Consider the following 18,850-nt stretch of genomic DNA (forward strand, 5'->3'; position numbering starts at 1 on the left):
GAGCCGAGCGGAGGGAGCGTCCTATAAAAGGCGGGATTTCAGAGCGCTGAGAACAGCTGAGAGGAGCCGAGCCGAGGGGAGGGAGCGTCCGATAAAAGGCGGGATTTCAGAGCGCTGAGAACAGCTGAGAGGAGCCGAGCCGAGCGGAGGGAGCGTCCGATAAAAGGCGGGATTTCAGAGCGCTGAGAACAGCTGAGAGGAGCCGACCCGAGCGGTGGGAGCGACCGATAAAAGTCGGGATTTCAGAGCGCTGAGAACAGCTGAGAGGAGCCGAGCCGAGCGGTGGGAGTGTCCCATAAAAGGCGGGATATCAGAGCGCTGAGAACAGCTGAGAGGAGCCGAGCCGAGCGGAGGGAGCGTCCGATAAAAGGCGGGATTTCAGAGCGCTGAGAACAGCTGAGAGGAGCCGCCCGAGCGGAGGGTGCGTCCGATAAAAGGCGGGATTTCAGAGCGCTGGGAACAGCTGAGAGCAGCCGAGTCGAGCGGTGGGAGCGTCTGATAAATGGCGGGATTTCAGAGCGCTGAGAACAGCTGAGAGGAGCCGAGCCGAGCGGAGGGAGCGTCCGATAAAAGGCGGGATTTCAGAGCGCTGAGAACAGCTGAGAGGAGCCGAGCCGAGCGGTGGGAGCTTCCGATAAAAGTCGGGATTTCAGAGCGCTGAGAACAGCTGAGAGGAGCCGAGCCGAGCGGTGGGAGCGTCCCATAAAAGGCGGGATTTCAGAGCGCTGAGAACAGCTGAGAGGAGCCGAGCCGAGCGGAGGGAGCGTCCGATAAAAGGCGGGATTTCAGAGCGCTGAGAACAGCTGAGAGGAGCCGAGCCGAGCGGTGGGAGCGTCCGAGTTCGAAGTGACGTCAGGAATCAGATCGGGACGCGGCACAGGGGAAGCACCTGATTGGTGAGCAGGTTCAGGTGAGTATTTCTACTTATCTACAGTAACTAAAGTAAAAAGAAAGGGAAGGTCTGCAGGTCTTATCGGAAGTAGCGTTTATTTTTTAGTGAATCAAGGTCCCTAGTGTAGTTAACATTCTCGAAATTAAGAACAATTTAAAGGAGTAAACTCCGTAAAGGGAGTGGTGAGTAGTTTTTCTTTCCTTTTTTTTCTCTTGACATTGTAGTTGTTGTTAAGCTAACTTAAGGGTTAAGTCATGGCAGGAGATCCCACAGCCGTGTCATGTTCCTCTTGTGGGATGTGGGAATTCAGAGATCCTTCCTGTATCCCTGATTCCTTCACCTGCGGGAAGTGTGTCCAGCTGCAGCTGTTGTTTGACCGCTTGACGGCTCTGGAGCTGCGGATGGACTCACTTTGGAGCATCCGCGATGCTGAGAAAGTCGTGGATAGCACGTTCAGTGAGTTGGTCACACCGCAGATAAAAATTACTGAGGGAGATAGTGAATGGGTGACCAACAGACAGAGGAAGAGTAGGAAGGCAGTGCAGGGGTCCCCTGCGGTCATCTCCCTCCAAAACAGGTATACCGTTTTGGATACTGTTGGGGGAGAAGGCTCACCAGGGGAAGGTGGCAGTGACCAGGTTCATGGCACCGTGGCTGGCTCTGCTGCACAGGAGGGCAGGAAAAAGAGTGGCAGAGCTATAGTGATAGGGGACTCGATTGTAAGGGGAATAGACAGGCGTTTCTGCGGACGCAACCGAGACTCCAGGATGGTATGTTGCCTCCCTGGTGCAAGGGTCAGGGATGTCTCGGAGCGGCTGCAGGACATTCTGGAGGGGGAGGGTGAACAGTCAGTTGTCGTGGTGCATATGGGCACCAACGATATAGGTAAAAAACAGGATGAGGTCCTACAAGCTGAATTTAGGGAGTTAGGAGTTAAACTAAAGAGTAGGACCTCAAGGGTAGTAATCTCAGGATTGCTACCAGTGCCATGGGCTAGTCAGAGTAGGAATGACAGGATAGCTAGGATGAATATGTGGCTTGAGAGATGGTGCAAGAGGGAGGGATTCAAATTCCTGGGACATTGGAACCGGTTCTGGGGGAGGTGTGACCAGTACAAATTGGACGGTCTGCATCTGGGCAGGACTGGAACCAATGTCCTAGGGGGAGTGTTTGCTAGTGCTGTTGGGGAGGGTTTAAACTAATATGGCAGGGGGATGGGAACCGATGCAGGAAGTCAGTGGGAAATAAAGTGGTGACAGAAACAAAAGGCAGTAAGGGAGAGTGTACAGAACATGACCGGACAGATGGTCTGAGAAAGCAGGGCAAAGACCAAGGGAAGTCTAGATTAAACTGCATTTATTTCAATGCAAGAAGTCTGATGGGCAAGGCAGATGAACTCAGGGCATGGATGGGTACATGGGACTGAGATGTTATAGCTATTACTGAAACATGGCTAAGGGAGGGGCAGGACTGGCAGCTCAATGTTCCAGGGTACAGATGCTACAGGAAAGATAGAGCAGGAGGTAAGAGAGGAGGGGGAGTTGCGTTCTTGATTAGGGAGAACATCACGGCAGTAGTGAGAGGGGATATATCCGAGGGTTCGCCCACTGAGTCTATATGGGTAGAACTGAAAAATAAGAAGGGAGAGATCACTTTGATAGGATTGTACAACAGACCCCCAAATAGTCAACGGGAAATTGAGGAGCAAATATGTAAGGAGATTACAGACAGCTGCAAGAAAAATAGGGTGGTAATAGTAGGGGACTTTAACTTTCCCAACTGGGACAACCATAGCATTAGGGGCTTGGATGGAGAGAAATTTGTTGAGTGTATTCAGGAGGAATTTCTCATTCAGTATGTGGATGGCCTGACTAGAGAGGGGGCAAAACTTGACCTCCTCTTGGGAAATAAGGAAGGGCAGGTGACAGAAGTGTTAGTGAGGGATCACTTTGGGACCAGTGATCATAATTCCATTAGTTTTAAGATAGCTATAGAGAAGGATAGGTCTGGCCCAAAAGTTAAAATTCTAAATTGGGGAAAGGCCAATTTTGATGGTATTAGACAGGAACTTTCAGAAGTTGATTGGGAGAGTCTGTTGGCAGGCAAAGGGACGTCTGGTAAGTGGGAGGCTTTCAAAAGTGTGTTAACCAGGGTTCAGGGTAAGCACATTCCTTATAAAGTGAAGGACAAGGCTGATAGAAGTCGGGAACCTTGGATGACTTGGGAGATTGAGGCACTAGTCAAAAAGAAGAAGGAGGCATATGACATGCATAGGCAGCTGGGATCAAGTGGATCCCTTGAAGAGTATAGAGATTGCCGGAGTAGAGTTAAGAGAGAAATCAGGAGGGCAAAAAGGGGACATGAGATTGCTTTGGCAGATAAGGCAAAGGAGAATCCAAAGAGCTTCTACAAATACATAAAGGGCAAAAGAGTAACTAGGGAGAGAGTAGGGCCTCTTCAGGATCAACAAGGTCATCTATGTGCGGAACCACAAGAGATGGGTGAGATCCTGAATGAATATTTCACATCGGTATTTACGGTTGAGAAAGGCATGGATGTTAAGGAACTTGGGGAAATAAATAGTGATGTCTTGAGGAGTGTACATATTACAGAGAGGGAGGTGCTGGAAGTCTTAACGCGCATCAAGGTAGATAAATCTCCGGGACCTGATGAAATGTATCCCAGGACGTTATGGGAGGTCAGGGAGGAAATTGCGGGTCCCCTAGCAGAGATATTTGAATCATCCACCGCTACAGGTGAGGTGCCTGAAGATTGGAGGGTAGCAAATGTTGTGCCTTTGTTTAAGAAGGGCGGCAGGGAAAAGCCTGGGAACTACAGACCGGTGAGCCTGACATCTGTAGTGGGTAAGTTGTTAGAGGGTATTCTGAGGGACAGGATCTACAGGCATTTGGAGAGGCAGGGACTCATTAGGAACAGTCAGCATGGTTTTGTGAGAGGAAAATCATGTCTCACGAATTTGATTGAGTTTTTTGAAGGGGTAACCAAGAAGATAGATGAGGGCTGTGCAGTAGACGTGGTCTACATGGACTTCAGCAAAGCCTTTGACTAGGTACCGCATGGTAGGTTGTTACATAAGGTTAAATCTCATGGGATCCAAGGTGAGGTAGCCAATTGGATACAAAATTGGCTTGACGACAGAAGACAGAGGGTGGTTGTAGAGGGTTGTTTTTCAAACTGGATGCCTGTGTCCAGCGGTGTGCCTCAGGGATCGGTGCTGGGTCCGCTGTTATTTGTTATTTATATTAATGATTTGGATGAGAATTTAGGAGGCATGGTTAGCAAGTTTGCAGATGACACCAAGATTGGTGGCATTGTGGACAGTGAAGAAGGTTATCTAGGATTGCAACGGGATCTTGATAAATTGGGCCAGTGGGCCGATGAATGGCAGATGGAGTTTAATTTAGATAAATGTGAGGTGATGCATTTTGGTAGATCGAATCGGGCCAGGACCTACTCCGTTAATGGTTGGGCGTTGGGGAGAGTTATCGAACAAAGAGATCGAGGAGTATCGGTTCATAGCTCCTTGAAAGTGGGGTCACAGGTGGATAGGGTGGTGAAGAAGGCATTCGGCATGCTTGGTTTCATTGGTCAGAACATTGAATGCAGGAGTTGGGATGTCTTGTTGAAGTTGTACAGGGCATTGGTGAGGCCACACTTGGAGTACTGTGTACAGTTCTGGTCACCCTATTATAGAAAGGATATTATTAAACTAGAAAGAGTGCAGAAAAGATTTACTAGGATGCTACCGGGACTTGATGGTTTGACTTATAGGGAGAGGTTAGACAGACTGGGACTTTTTTCCCTGGAGAGGAGGAGGTTAAGGGGTGATCTTATAGAAGTCTATAAAATAATGAGGGGCATAGATAAGGTAGATGGTCAAAATCTTTTCCCAAAGGTAGGGGAGTCTATAACGAGGGGGCATAGATTTAAGGTGAGAGGGGAGAGATACAAAAGGGTCCAGAGGGGCAATTTTTTCACTCAAAGGGTGGTGAGTGTCTGGAACGAGCTGCCAGAGGCAGTAGTAGAGGCGGGTACAATTTTGTCTTTTAAAAAGCATTTGGACAGTTACATGGATAAGATGGGTATAGAGGGATATGGGCCAAGTGCAGGCAATTGGGACTAGCTTAGTGGTATAAACTGGGCGACATGGACATGTTGGGCCGAAGGGCCTGTTTCCATGTTGTAACTTCTATGATTCTATGATTCTATGATTCTAGCCTTTTTGACTACTTTTTGTACCTCTGCATTAGCTTCTAATGATCTGTGCACATGGATTCCTAAATACCTTTGCTCCTGCACAGCTCCAAGTCTCTCACCATTTGGAAGAGATTATGATTAATCTTTCTCAGATCCAGGTGGATGACTGCATGCTTCTCCGTATTGAGTTCCATCTGCCATAGTTCTGGCTCAGAAGCACCTCCAAGTCCATGACAGTCAAATTTGCAATGCACCTCACAGCAGCAGCCCTTTGCATATACACCTCAGACTCTGTGGTAAAGTTTTGGCCTTCGAGTAAAGCCGCCCCTTTCATGTTGCAGGATTTGAATTCTGCAGCTTGGTCAATACTTTGCCTCCGGCCAAATTTTCCTCCCCTCCCTAGCAACAAGCAGTCGCACTTGGGATCTGTACTCGTAACCTGACAACGATGATATAAAATCGTCTGATCCTGGGATTCAGGACAGGGGAATAGTTTCCCTTTTGTATTCCAGCTTGTTAATATTTCAATGTATAAGTTCAAATGTTACATCCAGAATATTTAAATCTACCTGATGGATGAGATAATAAAAACTGATGACTGAAACTGCAGCATAGAGCCAGAGATGACAACAAATACTCATGGAGATGAATTACTACAAATGGTTGATGGATATTGAATTAGGAGACAGATGTAGAAGAATTACAAAGGACAGGGATGTGGCTATACAAAATCTAGGTGACTAGGTACCTCTCCAGAAGACAGCACATTGTTGAGATACTCGAGAAAGGACTCTTCCTTTATTTCATTATCAGTGAATATGAAAGTGATTCCCTTCCCCTCTGCTCCAGCTATCCTGTACAGCAGCTTCAAGTCATCCATCAGATTGTTGACATTATATGCTCTGAAAGAAGCAATAAAAAGACACATATTACAACAACAACTTGCATTTGTGTGGCACCTTGAACTTAGAAAAACATCCCAAGGTGATTCAGCGCAAAGTGAAAACACAAAAAAAAACTTTTCTTTCTATAATGCTTTTAGAATCATAAAGTTATTGTCTTCGAAATTGGGCCATGTAACGTCCATTTTTCAGGTGCTACGCAGCCACCCAAGACCCAAAATGGCGTCCAAGATGCACATGCACACTTCCGATGGGAAGTGCGCAGCGCGCCATCTTGGTGTAGGAGGGAACACTCATGGGAATATAGCACGCCGGCAAGATGCAAAGGAGGGAGATAATCACCTGGGTGAGTGTGCAATGCTGTTTGCAGAACATGATTGCCATTTTGGAAGGCCCCAGTGATTAGTAGCCACGTGCTGACCTCACTCAACACAACGTGACACTAACCAGCATGAAGGCCCTCTCACCAGTAGTATTAAAGGGATCACACAGGATTTACAGGTAAGTTTCTGGTTCACTATTTTTGGCTACTGCTTGACTTCTCTGCATTTTTTGCTGAATTCTAGCACTGGTTAAAGTTCAATTCGTCTGGAAGAGAGAGGTCTGGCTGCAACTGCATTCCTGTTGTCTCTTTCACAAATTATCTGGCTCCAGCCATGGGTAGCGTGTTAGGGCAGTCTCTGAGAACAAAGCATGACTAGGAACATGAAGGAAAACATCACAGAGCAGCACAAGCTGCCAGAAGAGGAAGGAGGAGCAGCAAGGCACTCAGCAGGAGGCCATATCCACAGAGGGTCTTCAGGGAGCACTTCTCCTACCTCAACTTCACTGAGCAGCAAGGTATGAGTTGCCTTCGCTTTACCAACGAGGTTGCAACCGAGCTACGTCAGCTGCTGCAGCCACAACTTTAGCCTCAAATTAGGCAGTGGACGACACTGCCTGTGGCTGTCACGGCGGCTCTCAACTTTTATACAATGGGCTCCTTTCAGGCTGCAACAGGTGGACATCAGCAACATCTCACAGATCACAGTACACCGATGTATTAAGGGGGTCACCAAGGTTCTAGACACCATGAGAAACACTTGCATCTCCTTCCCTATTGACAGAGAAGGAGGAGGAGAGAGCATGGATTTCCTGCCTGCTGTTAGAATTTGCTTTACGTTCCCTCAAAGTTAATCGCATCTTGATGTGATTATCAGATAAGGATATGTGTTAATATCAGGTTAGCTGGAACAATGGAGGCCAGCCAGTCATCACATTATCTAACTGGATGCCCAGGGCATCTGCTATCCCTTTGTATTGCCAGGCAGGAGACATCAGGTTAAACTGATTAGCAATTAAACTATCAACATGGCCATTATATCGAGGTCTGGAGAAACCTCACTTCAATATACATTCTGGGCATCATGTGAGATGACTCACGTTGAAGGGAAAGGTTTTGGACATGTATAGAGGAGATATAAGAACAAGTAGCGGGCTTTTTGGCATTAGCTGACAGGACAGTCAGAAGTCCAACCTACGGAAGCCAAGCCCGATCACCTTGGGTCTGCAGGAAACCAGGTTGTATGAGTTTATTGTATAACCATAATAGTTATGATACTATTGTCTGAGTAATAAACTTGCATTTGGACATCCTGAACCACAAGGAACCATTTAATTGAATTTAAGAGGTTTCCTTACACCTGCATTGCTCTCAACTGGCATGGGTTAACGCGTGCCACAACCCCTGCGCATGTTTTCCCACGCTAATCAATTTCTAGGCCAGGTGAGTACAAAAAGCAGGAAATCTGAATGGTACCATGCACATAAATGTAACGAAGGACCATTGTCCACTATATGATTTACCAGGAACATTGATGCAGTCTGGTCTGTGAAAGGTGTTGAAAGTTGAAGTTTAGATTTTCATTAATAATTATAAAATTACTGCAAATTTTCCACCTACCTGGTTAAAGTGATCTGAAAGATTTTATATCCAGCAATGAAGGATGCCAGCTTTGTAAAGCTTTGTTTTCCAGAACCGCCGACTCCGACCAGCAAAGCATTTCCACAATCTGTACGGATTATACGAGATATCTGCAAAAGAATTTTTCCTTGCTGTCAGAGGTACAATTTTTCTTTGTCAAAGAAGTAGTATAACTGGTCAATGGTTATCATTTTCCTTTCAGTGTAAAAGCATAACAATGAAAACAATTCCATAATTTACTTAACACAGGATAAGTTGTAGTTAAGGTTTTGCTGATGAAGCACTAACCCCGAGCTGAAGTACCTATTTGTTGGCCACTGCGCCAACAGGCATGTTGGCATCTCTGTAGTCCAACATTTGCATCGATTAACATGCCTCTCACAGTGTCTGCATTTATCTTTCAAAAGAAGACGGCACACAATGCCCCAGAGAAACAGACAACAGGGGATGCTCCAGCCAATCTACGAACTCTAACTCCATAACAGGAGAGCATTCGCGATATTGTTTGTGCCGGCTCTTTGAAATAGTTATCCAATTTAGTCCCACACCCCAGCTTTTTCCCCATAACCCTGTAAATTAGTCCTCTTCAAGTACATGTCTAATTGCCTTTTGAAAGTTCCTATGGAATCTGGTTCCACCTCCCTTTCAGGTAGTGTGTTCCAGATGTTAACAACCATCACTGTGAAAAAAATTCTGCTTATTTCCTATCTAGTTCTTTTGCCAATTATTTTAAATCTATGACCTGTGGTTGCCGAACCACTTGCCAGTGGAAACAGTTTCTCCCTGCTTGCTCCATGAAAACCCTTCATAATTTTGAATACCTCTATTAGGTCTCCCCTTAACCATCTCTGTTGTGAAGAGAACAATCCCAGCTTCTCCAATCTCACCTCGTAACGGAAGTCCCTCATCCCTGGTATCATCCTGGTAAACCTCTTCTGTACTCTCTCCAATGTCTTGATGTCATTCCTGTGGTGCCGCGAATTGTACACAATACTCCAGCTGAGGCCTAACCAGTGTTTTGTAAAGGTTTAGCATGTCTTCCTTGTTTTTGTATTCAATGCCCCTATTTACAAAGCCAAGTATCCCATGCACTTTATTAAACACCTTATCAACTTGCCCTGCCACCTTCAAACATTTGTGAATATGCATCACAAGGTTCCTCTGCTCTTGCACCCCCTCAAAATAGTACCATTTAGATTATACTGCCTCTCCATGTTGTCCCAGAGTGGCAGGGCTATAGTGATAGGGGATTCGATTGTAAGGGGAACAGATAGGCGTTTCTGCGGCCGCAAACGTGACTCCAGGATGGTATGTTGCCTCCCTGGTGCTAGGGTCAAGGATGTGACGGAGCGGCTGCAGGGCATTCTGAAGGGGGAGGGTGAACAGCCAGTAGTCGTGGTCCATATTGGTACCAACGACATAGGTAAAAAAAGGGGATGAGGTCCTGCAAGGTGAATTTAAGGAGTTAGGAGATAAATTAAAAAGCAGGACTTCAAAGGTAGTGATCTCAGGATTACTACCGGTGCCACGTGCTAGTGAGTATAGGAACAGGAGAATAGACAAGATGAATGCGTGGCTGCAGGGATGGTGTAGGAGGGAGGGATTTAGATTCCTGGGACATTGGGACCGATTCCGGGGAAGGTGGGACCTGTACAAGTGGGACGGATTACACCCAAGAAGGACCGGGACCAATGTCCTCGCGGGGGTGTTTGCTAGTGCTGTTGGAGAAGGTTTAAGCTAGAGTGGCAGGGGGATGGGAACCTGAGCGGGGAGTCAGAAGGGAATAAAGTTGAGAGCAGCAAGAGAGGGGAAGACCCAGGGGAAATCTACAATACAAATAGTACAAACAGTTGTTCAAGAACAAGTGAAAGGGAAAAGTGTAGAGCAGCGGAAAGAAAGTGCACTTTCAGCACGACAGATAAAATAAAAATGAGAAGGCGTAAGGCAATTAACCCAGCATCAAAGCTGTGGCAGGGGGTTAGGAACCTGAGCAGGGAGACAGAGGAAAGCGTGTCAGGAAGGGACAGAAGGTATGGAGTAAAAGGTAAAGTGTTAAAAAAGGAAAAAGCAGGAACTAAGTGTCACAAAACATATTTGAAAGTTCTTTATCTGAATGCATGTAGCATTCGTAACAAAATGGATGAGTTAACAGCACAAATAACTACGTATGGGTATGATCTTGTGGCCATTACAGAAACATGGCTGCAGGGTGACAACGACTGGGAATTAAATATGCCAGGGTATTTAACAATCAGGAAGGACAGGCAGGAAGGAAGGGGAGGTGGGGTGGCTATGTTAATAAAGGAAGGAATCACTGAAATACAGAGAAATGATATTGGGACAAAGGATCAGGATAATGAAACAGTTTGGGTAGAGATAAGGAATAATAAGGAGAAAAAAACACGAGTGGGCGTAGTATATAGGCCTCCAAATAGTTGCAACTCTGCTGGAAGAAGTATTAATCAGGAAATAGTCTGGGCATGTAATAAGGGAACAGCTATAATTATGGGGGATTTTAACTATCATATCAACTGGACAAATCAAATTGGGCAGGGCAGCCTTGAGGAAGAGTTTATTGAGTGTATTCGGGATGGATTTCTTGAGCAGTATGTAACTGATCCTACAAGGGGGCAAGCAACCTTGGATCTGGTCCTGTGTAATGAGCCAGGATTAATTAATAATGTCCTAGTTAAGGATCCCCTGGGAATGAGTGACCATAACATGGTTACATTCCATATCCAATTAGAGGGTGAGAAGGTTGGTTCTCAAACAAGCGTACTGAGCTTGAATAAAGGAGACTATGAGAGCGGAATTGATTAAAGTGGACTGGGAAAATAGATTAAAGGGTAAGACGGTACATGAGCAGTGGTGTTCATTTAAGGAGTTATTTTACAACTTTCAAAAAAATATATTCCACTGAGGAAAAAAGGGTGTAAAAGAAATGACAGCCATCAGTGGCTAAGTAAAGAAATTAAGGACAGTATCCGACTAAAAACAAGGATATATAAGGTAGCCAAACTTAGTGGGAGTATAGAAGATTGGGAAGTCTTCAAAAGACAGCAAAAAGTAACGAAAGGATTGATTAAGAAAGGGAAGATAGATTATGAAAATAAATTAGCAAAAAATATAAAAACAGATAGCAAGAGTTTCCACAGTTATATAAAAAGAAAAAGGGTGGCTAAGGCAAACATAGGTCCCTTAGAGGATGAGACCGGGAAATTAATGGTGGGAAACATGGAGATGGCAAAAATGCTGAACAAATATTTTGTTTCAGTCTTTACGGTAGAGGACACTAAGAATATCCCAGCACTGGACAAACAGGGGGCTCTAGTGGGGGAGGAGCTAAATATGATTAAAATCACTAAGGAATTGGTACTCAGTAAATTAATGGGACTCAAGGCGGATAAATCCCCTGGACCTGATGGCTTACATCCTAGGGTCTTGAGGGAAGTGGCAGTAGGGATTGTGGCTGCTTTGGTAATAATTTTCCAAAATTCTCTGGACTCAGCAAAGGACCCAGCAGATTGGAAAACTGCTAATGTAACACCCTTATTTAAAAAGGGTAGTAGGCAGAAGGCTGGAAATAATAGACCAGTTAGCCTAACATCTGTGGTGGGTAAAATTTTGGAATCCATTATTAAGGAGACAGTAGCGGAACATTTGGATAAACATAATTTAATAGGATAAAGTCAGCATGGCTTTATGAAGGGGAAGTCATGTCTGACAAATTTCCTTGAGTTCTTTGAGGACATAACGTACAGGGTGGATAAAGGGGAACCACTGGACGTAGTGTATTTAGACTTCCAGAAGGCATTCAACAAGGTGCCACATAAAAGATTATTGCTCAAGATAAAGAATCACTGGATTGGGGGTAATATTCTGGCATGGGTGGAGGATTGGTTATCTAACAGGGAACAGAGAGTTGGGATAAATGGTTCATTCTCGGACTGGCAACCAGTAGCCAGTGGTGTTCCACAGGGGTCGGTGCTGGGTTCCCAGCTCTTTACAATCTATATTAACGATTTGGAGGAGGGGAACGAGTGTAACATATCAAAGTTTGCAGATGATACAAAGATGGGAGGGAAAGTAGAGAGTGAGGAGGACATAAAAAACCGACAAGGGGATATAGACAGGCTGGGTGAGTGGGCGGAGATTTGGCAGATGCAATACCATAATGGAAAATGTGAGGTTATGCACTTTGGCAGGAAAAATCAGAGAGCAAGTTATTATCTTAATGGCGAGAAACTGGAAAGTACTGCAGCACAAGGGGATCTGGGGGTCCTAGTGCAAGAAGATCAAAAAATTAGTATGCAGGTGCAGCAGGTGATCAAGAAGGCCAACGGAATGTTGGCTTTTATTGCTAGGGGGATAGAATATAAAAACAGGGAGGTATTGCTGCAGTTATATAAGGTATTGGTGAGACCGCACCTGGAATACTGCATACAGTTTTGGTGTCCATACTTAAGAAAAGACATACTTGCTCTCGAGGCAGTACAAAGAAGGTTCACTCGGCTAATCCCGGGGATGAGGGGGTGGACATATGAGGAGAGGTTGAGTAGATTGGGACTCTACTCATTGGAGTTCAGAAGAATGAGAGGCGATCTTATTGAAACATATAAGATTGTGAAGGGGCTTGATCGGGTGGATGCGGTAAGGATGTTCCCAAGGATGGGTGAAACTAGAACTAGGGGGCATAATCTTAGAATAAGGGGCTGCTCTTTCAAAACTGAGATGAGGAGAAACTTCTTCACTCAGAGGGTGGTAGGTCTGTGGAATTTGCTGCCCCAGGAAGCTGTGGAAGCTACATCATTAAATAAATTTAAAACAGAAATAGACAGTTTCCTAGAAGTAAAGGGAATTAGGGGTTACGGGGAGCGGGCAGGAAATTGGACATGAATTTAGATTTGAGGTTAGGATCATATCAGCCATGATCTTATTGAATGGCGGAGCAGGCTCAAGGGGCCGATTGACCTACTCCTGCTCCTATTTCTTATGTTCTTATGTTCTTATCCCTACTCTCTGTCGCCTTTCACTCAGCCAACTTCCTAACCAAGTCCGTACTTTTCCCTCGATTCCATGGGCTTCTATCTTAGCTAACAATCTCTTATGTGGGACCTTATCAAATGCCTTCTGGAAGTCCATATAAATAACATCCACTGACATTCCCCTGTCCACTACTTTAGTCACCTCTTCAAAAAATTCAATCAGGTTTGTCAGGCACGACCTGCCTTTCACAAATCCATGCTGGCTCTCTCTGATTAACTGAAAATTCTTGGTGTTCAGTCACCCCATCTTTAATTATAGACTCCAGCATTTTCCCCACAACAGCTGTTAGGCTAACTGGTCTATAATTCCCCGGGTTCCCTCTCTCTCCTTTCTTAAAAAGCGGAGTGATATGTGCAATTTTCCAATCTCGAGGGACAGTTCCTGAATCTAGAGAACTTTGAAAGATTATAGTTAGGGCATCTGCAATGTGCTCACCTACTTCCTTTAAAACCCTGGGATGGTAACCATCTGGTCCTGGGGATTTGACACTCTTTAGTGCTATTATTTTCTTCATTACTGTTGCTTTACTTATGTTAATTTTATTGAGTCCCTGTCCCCGATTCAATATTAGTTTTCTTGGGATCTCCGGCATGCTATCCTCTTTTTCTACTGTAAATACTGATGCAAAGTAATCGTTCAACATGTCCACCATTTCCCCATTGTCAATGACAATTTCCCCACTTTGAGTTTTTAAGGAGCCAACACTGCTCCTGACCACCCTCTTTTTCCTAATATAACTATAAAAGTTCTTCGTATTGGTTTTGATATCCCTTGCAAGTTTCTTTTCATACTCTCTTTTTGTAGCTCTTATTATCTGTTTTGTGACCCTTTGTTGATCTTTGTATCTTTCCCATTCGCCAGGATGTGTGCCATTTTTTGCCTTTTTATATGCCCTTTCCTTACGTCTTATACTGTCCCTTACCTCTTTAGTTGTCCATGGCTGTTTTTTTTGGCAAGTAGAGTTCTTGCCCCTCGGGTATAAACCGGTTCTGTATCACGTCAAATGTTTCTTTGAACATTTCCCACTGATCATCAGTCGTTTTACCCATTAACAGATTTGCCCAGTTTACTGTGGACAGTCTCTGTCTCATCCCATTGAAGTCGGCCTTACCCAAGTCTAGAATCTTAGCAGCTAACTCACTTTTTTCCATTTCAAACACTACATTGAACTCGATCATGTTATGATCGCTATTGGATAGATGTTCACATACAGTTAAGCTGTTAACTAAATCTGGTTCATTACTCGTTACTAAATCCAGTATGGCTTGCCCCCTTGTTGCCTCCAGGGCGTGCTGCTGTCGAAAATTATCCTGGACACACTCAAGAAATTCACTACCTTTCTGACAGTTGCTAGTCTGCTTTTCCCAATCTACGTGAAGGTTAAAGTCCCCCATTAAGACCATTATGCCTTTCTTACATGCTTGTCTAATCTCTGCATTTATACAATCAAGCACTTCAGAGCTGCTGCCAGGGGTCCTATAAAGAATTCCCACTATAGTCTTAGATCCTTTCCTATTTCTCAATTCAACCCATAAGGTCTCTGTTGGCTGCTTACCTCTCGTTATATCCTCCTTTATCATTGAAGTGATTTCATCTCTAATCATTAAGGCTACTCCTCCCCCTCTTCCATTTTCCCTGTCTCTCCTGTATACCTTATAACCCGGTATATTTCGTTCCCAATCCTGACCATCCTGCAGCCATGTCTCAGTAATAGCTATCATGTCATACCCTCCAATTTGAATTTGAACCTGTAGTTCATTTAATTTATTCCTTACACTCCTTGCATTTGTATATAGAACTCTTAGTTGGGCCACACACCCTAGCCTGACCTTCAGCTTTGATGCTGGGTTAATCGCCTTACACCTTCTAGTTTTCACTTTATCTGTAGTGTCTAAAGTACACTTTCTTTCTGCTGCTTTACGCTTTCCCCTTTCACTTGTTCTTGAACAACTGTTTATACTATTTGTATTGTAAATTTATACAGTAACACCCCACCAGATCTGTCCAAACAACTGAAGCGAGCCTTCAGGATTATGATTGTATGCTCTATAATGCCCCTCGTGGTCGTGTTGTTTTAATTATACTTTTCTTCGGATTCAGTACAGGGGATCCTCGCAGGTATCATATACCATGGTTGCAATGAGTATTCTTTATCCCCTGAAAACCATCCTCAGGCTTACCCCTAGTCTGTAAATGGAGCTGGCACTGATGACTGTCTCAAGGTAAACACGTTGTGGCAGCTGTCAGGATACTACACATTGTCAGGCATTATCTAGTGCCTATGGTCACAAACCAGCTGCACGTTCATACAGTAATCCCATTCCTGTTTCTGTAGGATAGTGTATCAATGAATGGTGCACATTTGGATACACAGCGCTTCGTAATTGGAGAGTTCTGCCACTTTAAAAATCCAATTCCCCTCTCATATTGAACTGCTGGATCCATTGAGAACACGGCATCAGTAACCAACTTGATGCAGCGGTGCATTGCAAGATGTTGCAAAGATCGTCCGAACGAGACTGAAAAGAGCTAGGAGCATAGAAAGTCAATCGATTTGTAAATTTCACTGCCACGAGGTGGGTGTGATAGGCACATTGGAGAAGATTCTCAGGTCTGGTACCAGCATTCTGCACAATTCATGTAGGATTTCCCTAAGAAAACAAAGTCTTTGGAGGCCGTTGCAGGAAGGATCTATGAGACCCTGCTGGTTGAGTACCTCCTGACTCTCCTCAGACATGCAGCCTGACTCTTCTCCAGTCCTTCTGCTCCTCCTCCTTCTCTTAATCAGGAAAGTCAGATACAAAATCACCCCTATAGGGAAACATCTTGTCCTATTGCCAATAGGGAATTCCCATTCAAGAGCAACAAGAAGCAGCCTCTGATCCCCTCTCTCCGGATATGCAACTGGAGTCTTCACCCAAAATTGTTATCTGTGTCTAAACAGAGAATTCTTATCTTTAAGTTAATGTCAGGACTTTCAATGCACTGTAACTACTGCAAGCATGACTGATTTGGTTACATCAGCACATAATGGAGCCCGCCTGTTTTATACTGGTGGCCCTTGCATTCCCCATTCGGGAGCATGGAAAGACGAGCAATATCATTCTGCCCTTATTCAAATGTTACTGCTGGCATGTGGGCGGGTTGCTCCCGATAAATCTCACTTTCAGAGTAAATACAGAGCTAGATAAAAATAAGCGAGGATGCAAAGGAGTGCGTCCTCAATGATTTTTGCCCCATTTTTACTTGACATTTAAGGTAAAAAATTAGTGGAGTGGTGAAGAGCAGATTATATAGGTTTAGAACTCGGATAGAATACTAGGGTGCATACTGAGAAACTGCACGGTCATAGCCACATCTTTCGGTCCATTATCGTCAATGGATGAAAAATCTTGGGTTGTAGATACACTGCTTCCCATCATGCATTCCTGGCAGGTGAGGATCTGCACCAGGAATGTGATAGTGGAATATATATCCTACTGTTCTCTCATTTCAAGCAGCTGGATTCCATCCAAGCCAAACAGAGAGGATAACAATCTTTTTATATTTTTGTGGATGTCCTATAGCATTGCTCACTGGAGGTTAGAGGGTGCAGTGGCATCATGCAGGAAGCTGGCAAGAGACAACAGTGCTGGAATTAGTGGGAAGGCATGCCACTGAAGCATGGATTGAGTGATCAAGGAGACAAGGGACCTGAGACCCAATTTGAGACAGCATTTTTGGGGGAAGCATAGAATTTGTGGAAGTTTAGTAATTCCAAATTTTGTGGTATACAAAAGTTTTGGGATGTGAGGAGAGCACAGGGTCCTGATGTTAACCTTGAGGTGGCATTTTCAAGGAAGGCAGAGCCTTTTTGAGTCTGTAGTCTTTTAAAATTATTGGGACATTTTTACATTTTTGGGGTGAGAGAGGTGAGGAGTTTATTCTTATGGGTGGATATTTGCAGAGAAAGGGACAAAAAGAGCATCGGGCACCAAGGAGGAGGCTGGAGCATAGCATTAGCATGGGGAGCAGGCAAGCAAGGAGAGTCAGGCGGGACACCCACTCATTACATAGAATGACATAGAATATACAGAACAGAAACAGGCCATTTGACCCAAAAGGTCCATGCCGATATTTATGCTCCACACAAGCCTTCTCCCTCCCTACTTCATCTAACCCTATCATTGTCGCAGAGTGGGGAGTGTGCAAGGAGAAGCTGAGCAGGATGCTATACTTACAATAGCAGAATAGAGAGTAGATGGAAGTAGAGAGGAGAGACTGAGTGGGAGGCTGTACTCATGCCAGCAATAATGAGCCAGATTTAGTTAACAACCTAACAGTATGTGAACATTTATCTCATATCGATCATAATATGATTGAGTTCATAGTTGTGTTTGAAAGGGAGAAACCCATATCAGCTACTAAGATTCTAAATTAGGTAAGGCCAACTTCAACGGGATGAGACTGTCCACAGTAAAATGGGCAAATCTGTTAATGGGTAAAATGACAGACGATCAGTGGGAAGTGTTCAAAGAAGAATTTAACCTGTTTATATCCCTGAGGGGCAAGAACTCTACTTGTCAAAAAAAATACAGCCATGGACGACAAAAGAGGTAAGGGACAACATTAAACTAAAAGAAAAAGCATACAAAAATGGAAAAACCGGCACAGATCCTGGCGACTGGGAGAGATACAAATAACAGCAAAAGATGACAAAACAAATAGTAAGCTACAAAAAGGGAGTATGAAAAGAAACTTGCAAGAAAACACAATTTTTATCACAAATCAACATAGTTTTTACAATTCTATTAGGCAAAAGAGGGTGGTCAGGAGCCATGTGAGCCCCTTAAAAACTGATAATGATGATATTGTAAATGAAAGTAAGGAAATGGCGGACATGTTAAATAATTACTTTGCATCAATATTTACAGTAGAGGAAGAGGATAGCATGCCGGACACCCCAAGGATGTTAATTTTGAATCAGGGACGGGAACTCACCATAATTAATTTAAGCAAATTAACAGTAATGAAGAAAATAATGGCAATAAAGAGTGACAAATTACCAGGACCAGACGGTTTCCATCTCAGTGTTTTAAAGGAAGTAGGTGAGAACATTGCAGACGCCCTAATTATAATATTCCAAATTTCTCTCGATTCAGGAACCGTTCCTTTAGATTGGAAAACTGCACGTCACTCTGCTATTTAAGAAAGATGAGAGGGAGAAACCAGGAAATTATAGATCAGTTAGCCTAACATCTGTTGTCTATAATTAAGGATAGAGTGACTGAACACCTTGAAAATTTTCAGCTGATCAGAGAAAGCCAGCATGGATTTGTAAAGGCTAGGTCATGCCTGACGAACCTGATTGAATTTTTTAAAGAGGTGACTAAAGTAATGGACAGGTGAATGTCAATGGATGTTGTTTATCTTTCTATCTTAAATGTCTTTATATCTTTTTTGATCTCTTCTTCCAATGTCATGCCCACTTTATTAGTCTCCCTGGTAAATACTGAGGCAAAGTAACTATTCAATATTTCTGCCATTTCACTGTCATTACCTGTGCATTTATCTTGTGCATCCCTTAGTGGCCCTATCCTGATTTTCCTTTTATTATTTATGTGCCTGTAGAATACTTTACTATTTCTTTTTATATTCCTTGATAATTTAATTTCGTAGTTCCTCTTTGCTTTCCGAATTGTTTTTTCGACTTTTTTCCTAACTTCTTCGTATTCCCTTTTGTCATCCTCTTCTTTATTGTCTATGTACTTAGAGTCTGCCGAATAGTGGAAAGGAGGTGGAGGAAGCAATATGTAAGCAAATATGTGAAATGTGTTAAGGACATAGAAT

At 44.0% G+C, this 18,850-nt stretch overlaps 1 protein-coding gene across 1 annotated transcript in view; it reads right to left on the minus strand.

Moving 5' to 3' along the window:
- The window catches only part of LOC137322210 (dynein axonemal heavy chain 8-like), a 1,468,904-nt gene that overhangs the window by 321,839 nt on the left and 1,128,215 nt on the right, over nucleotides 1-18,850 (minus strand). Inside the window, exons 63-64 of the mRNA XM_067985326.1 lie at nucleotides 7,955-8,085; nucleotides 5,859-6,012 (exon numbers count right to left, since the gene is read on the minus strand). Of these exons, the coding sequence (XP_067841427.1) occupies nucleotides 5,859-6,012; nucleotides 7,955-8,085 (285 nt within the window). The remainder of the gene's footprint in view (nucleotides 1-5,858; nucleotides 6,013-7,954; nucleotides 8,086-18,850) is intronic.

Source organism: Heptranchias perlo, chromosome 5 (genome assembly GCF_035084215.1).
Source record: "Heptranchias perlo isolate sHepPer1 chromosome 5, sHepPer1.hap1, whole genome shotgun sequence".
NCBI classification, from domain to species: domain Eukaryota; kingdom Metazoa; phylum Chordata; class Chondrichthyes; order Hexanchiformes; family Hexanchidae; genus Heptranchias; species Heptranchias perlo.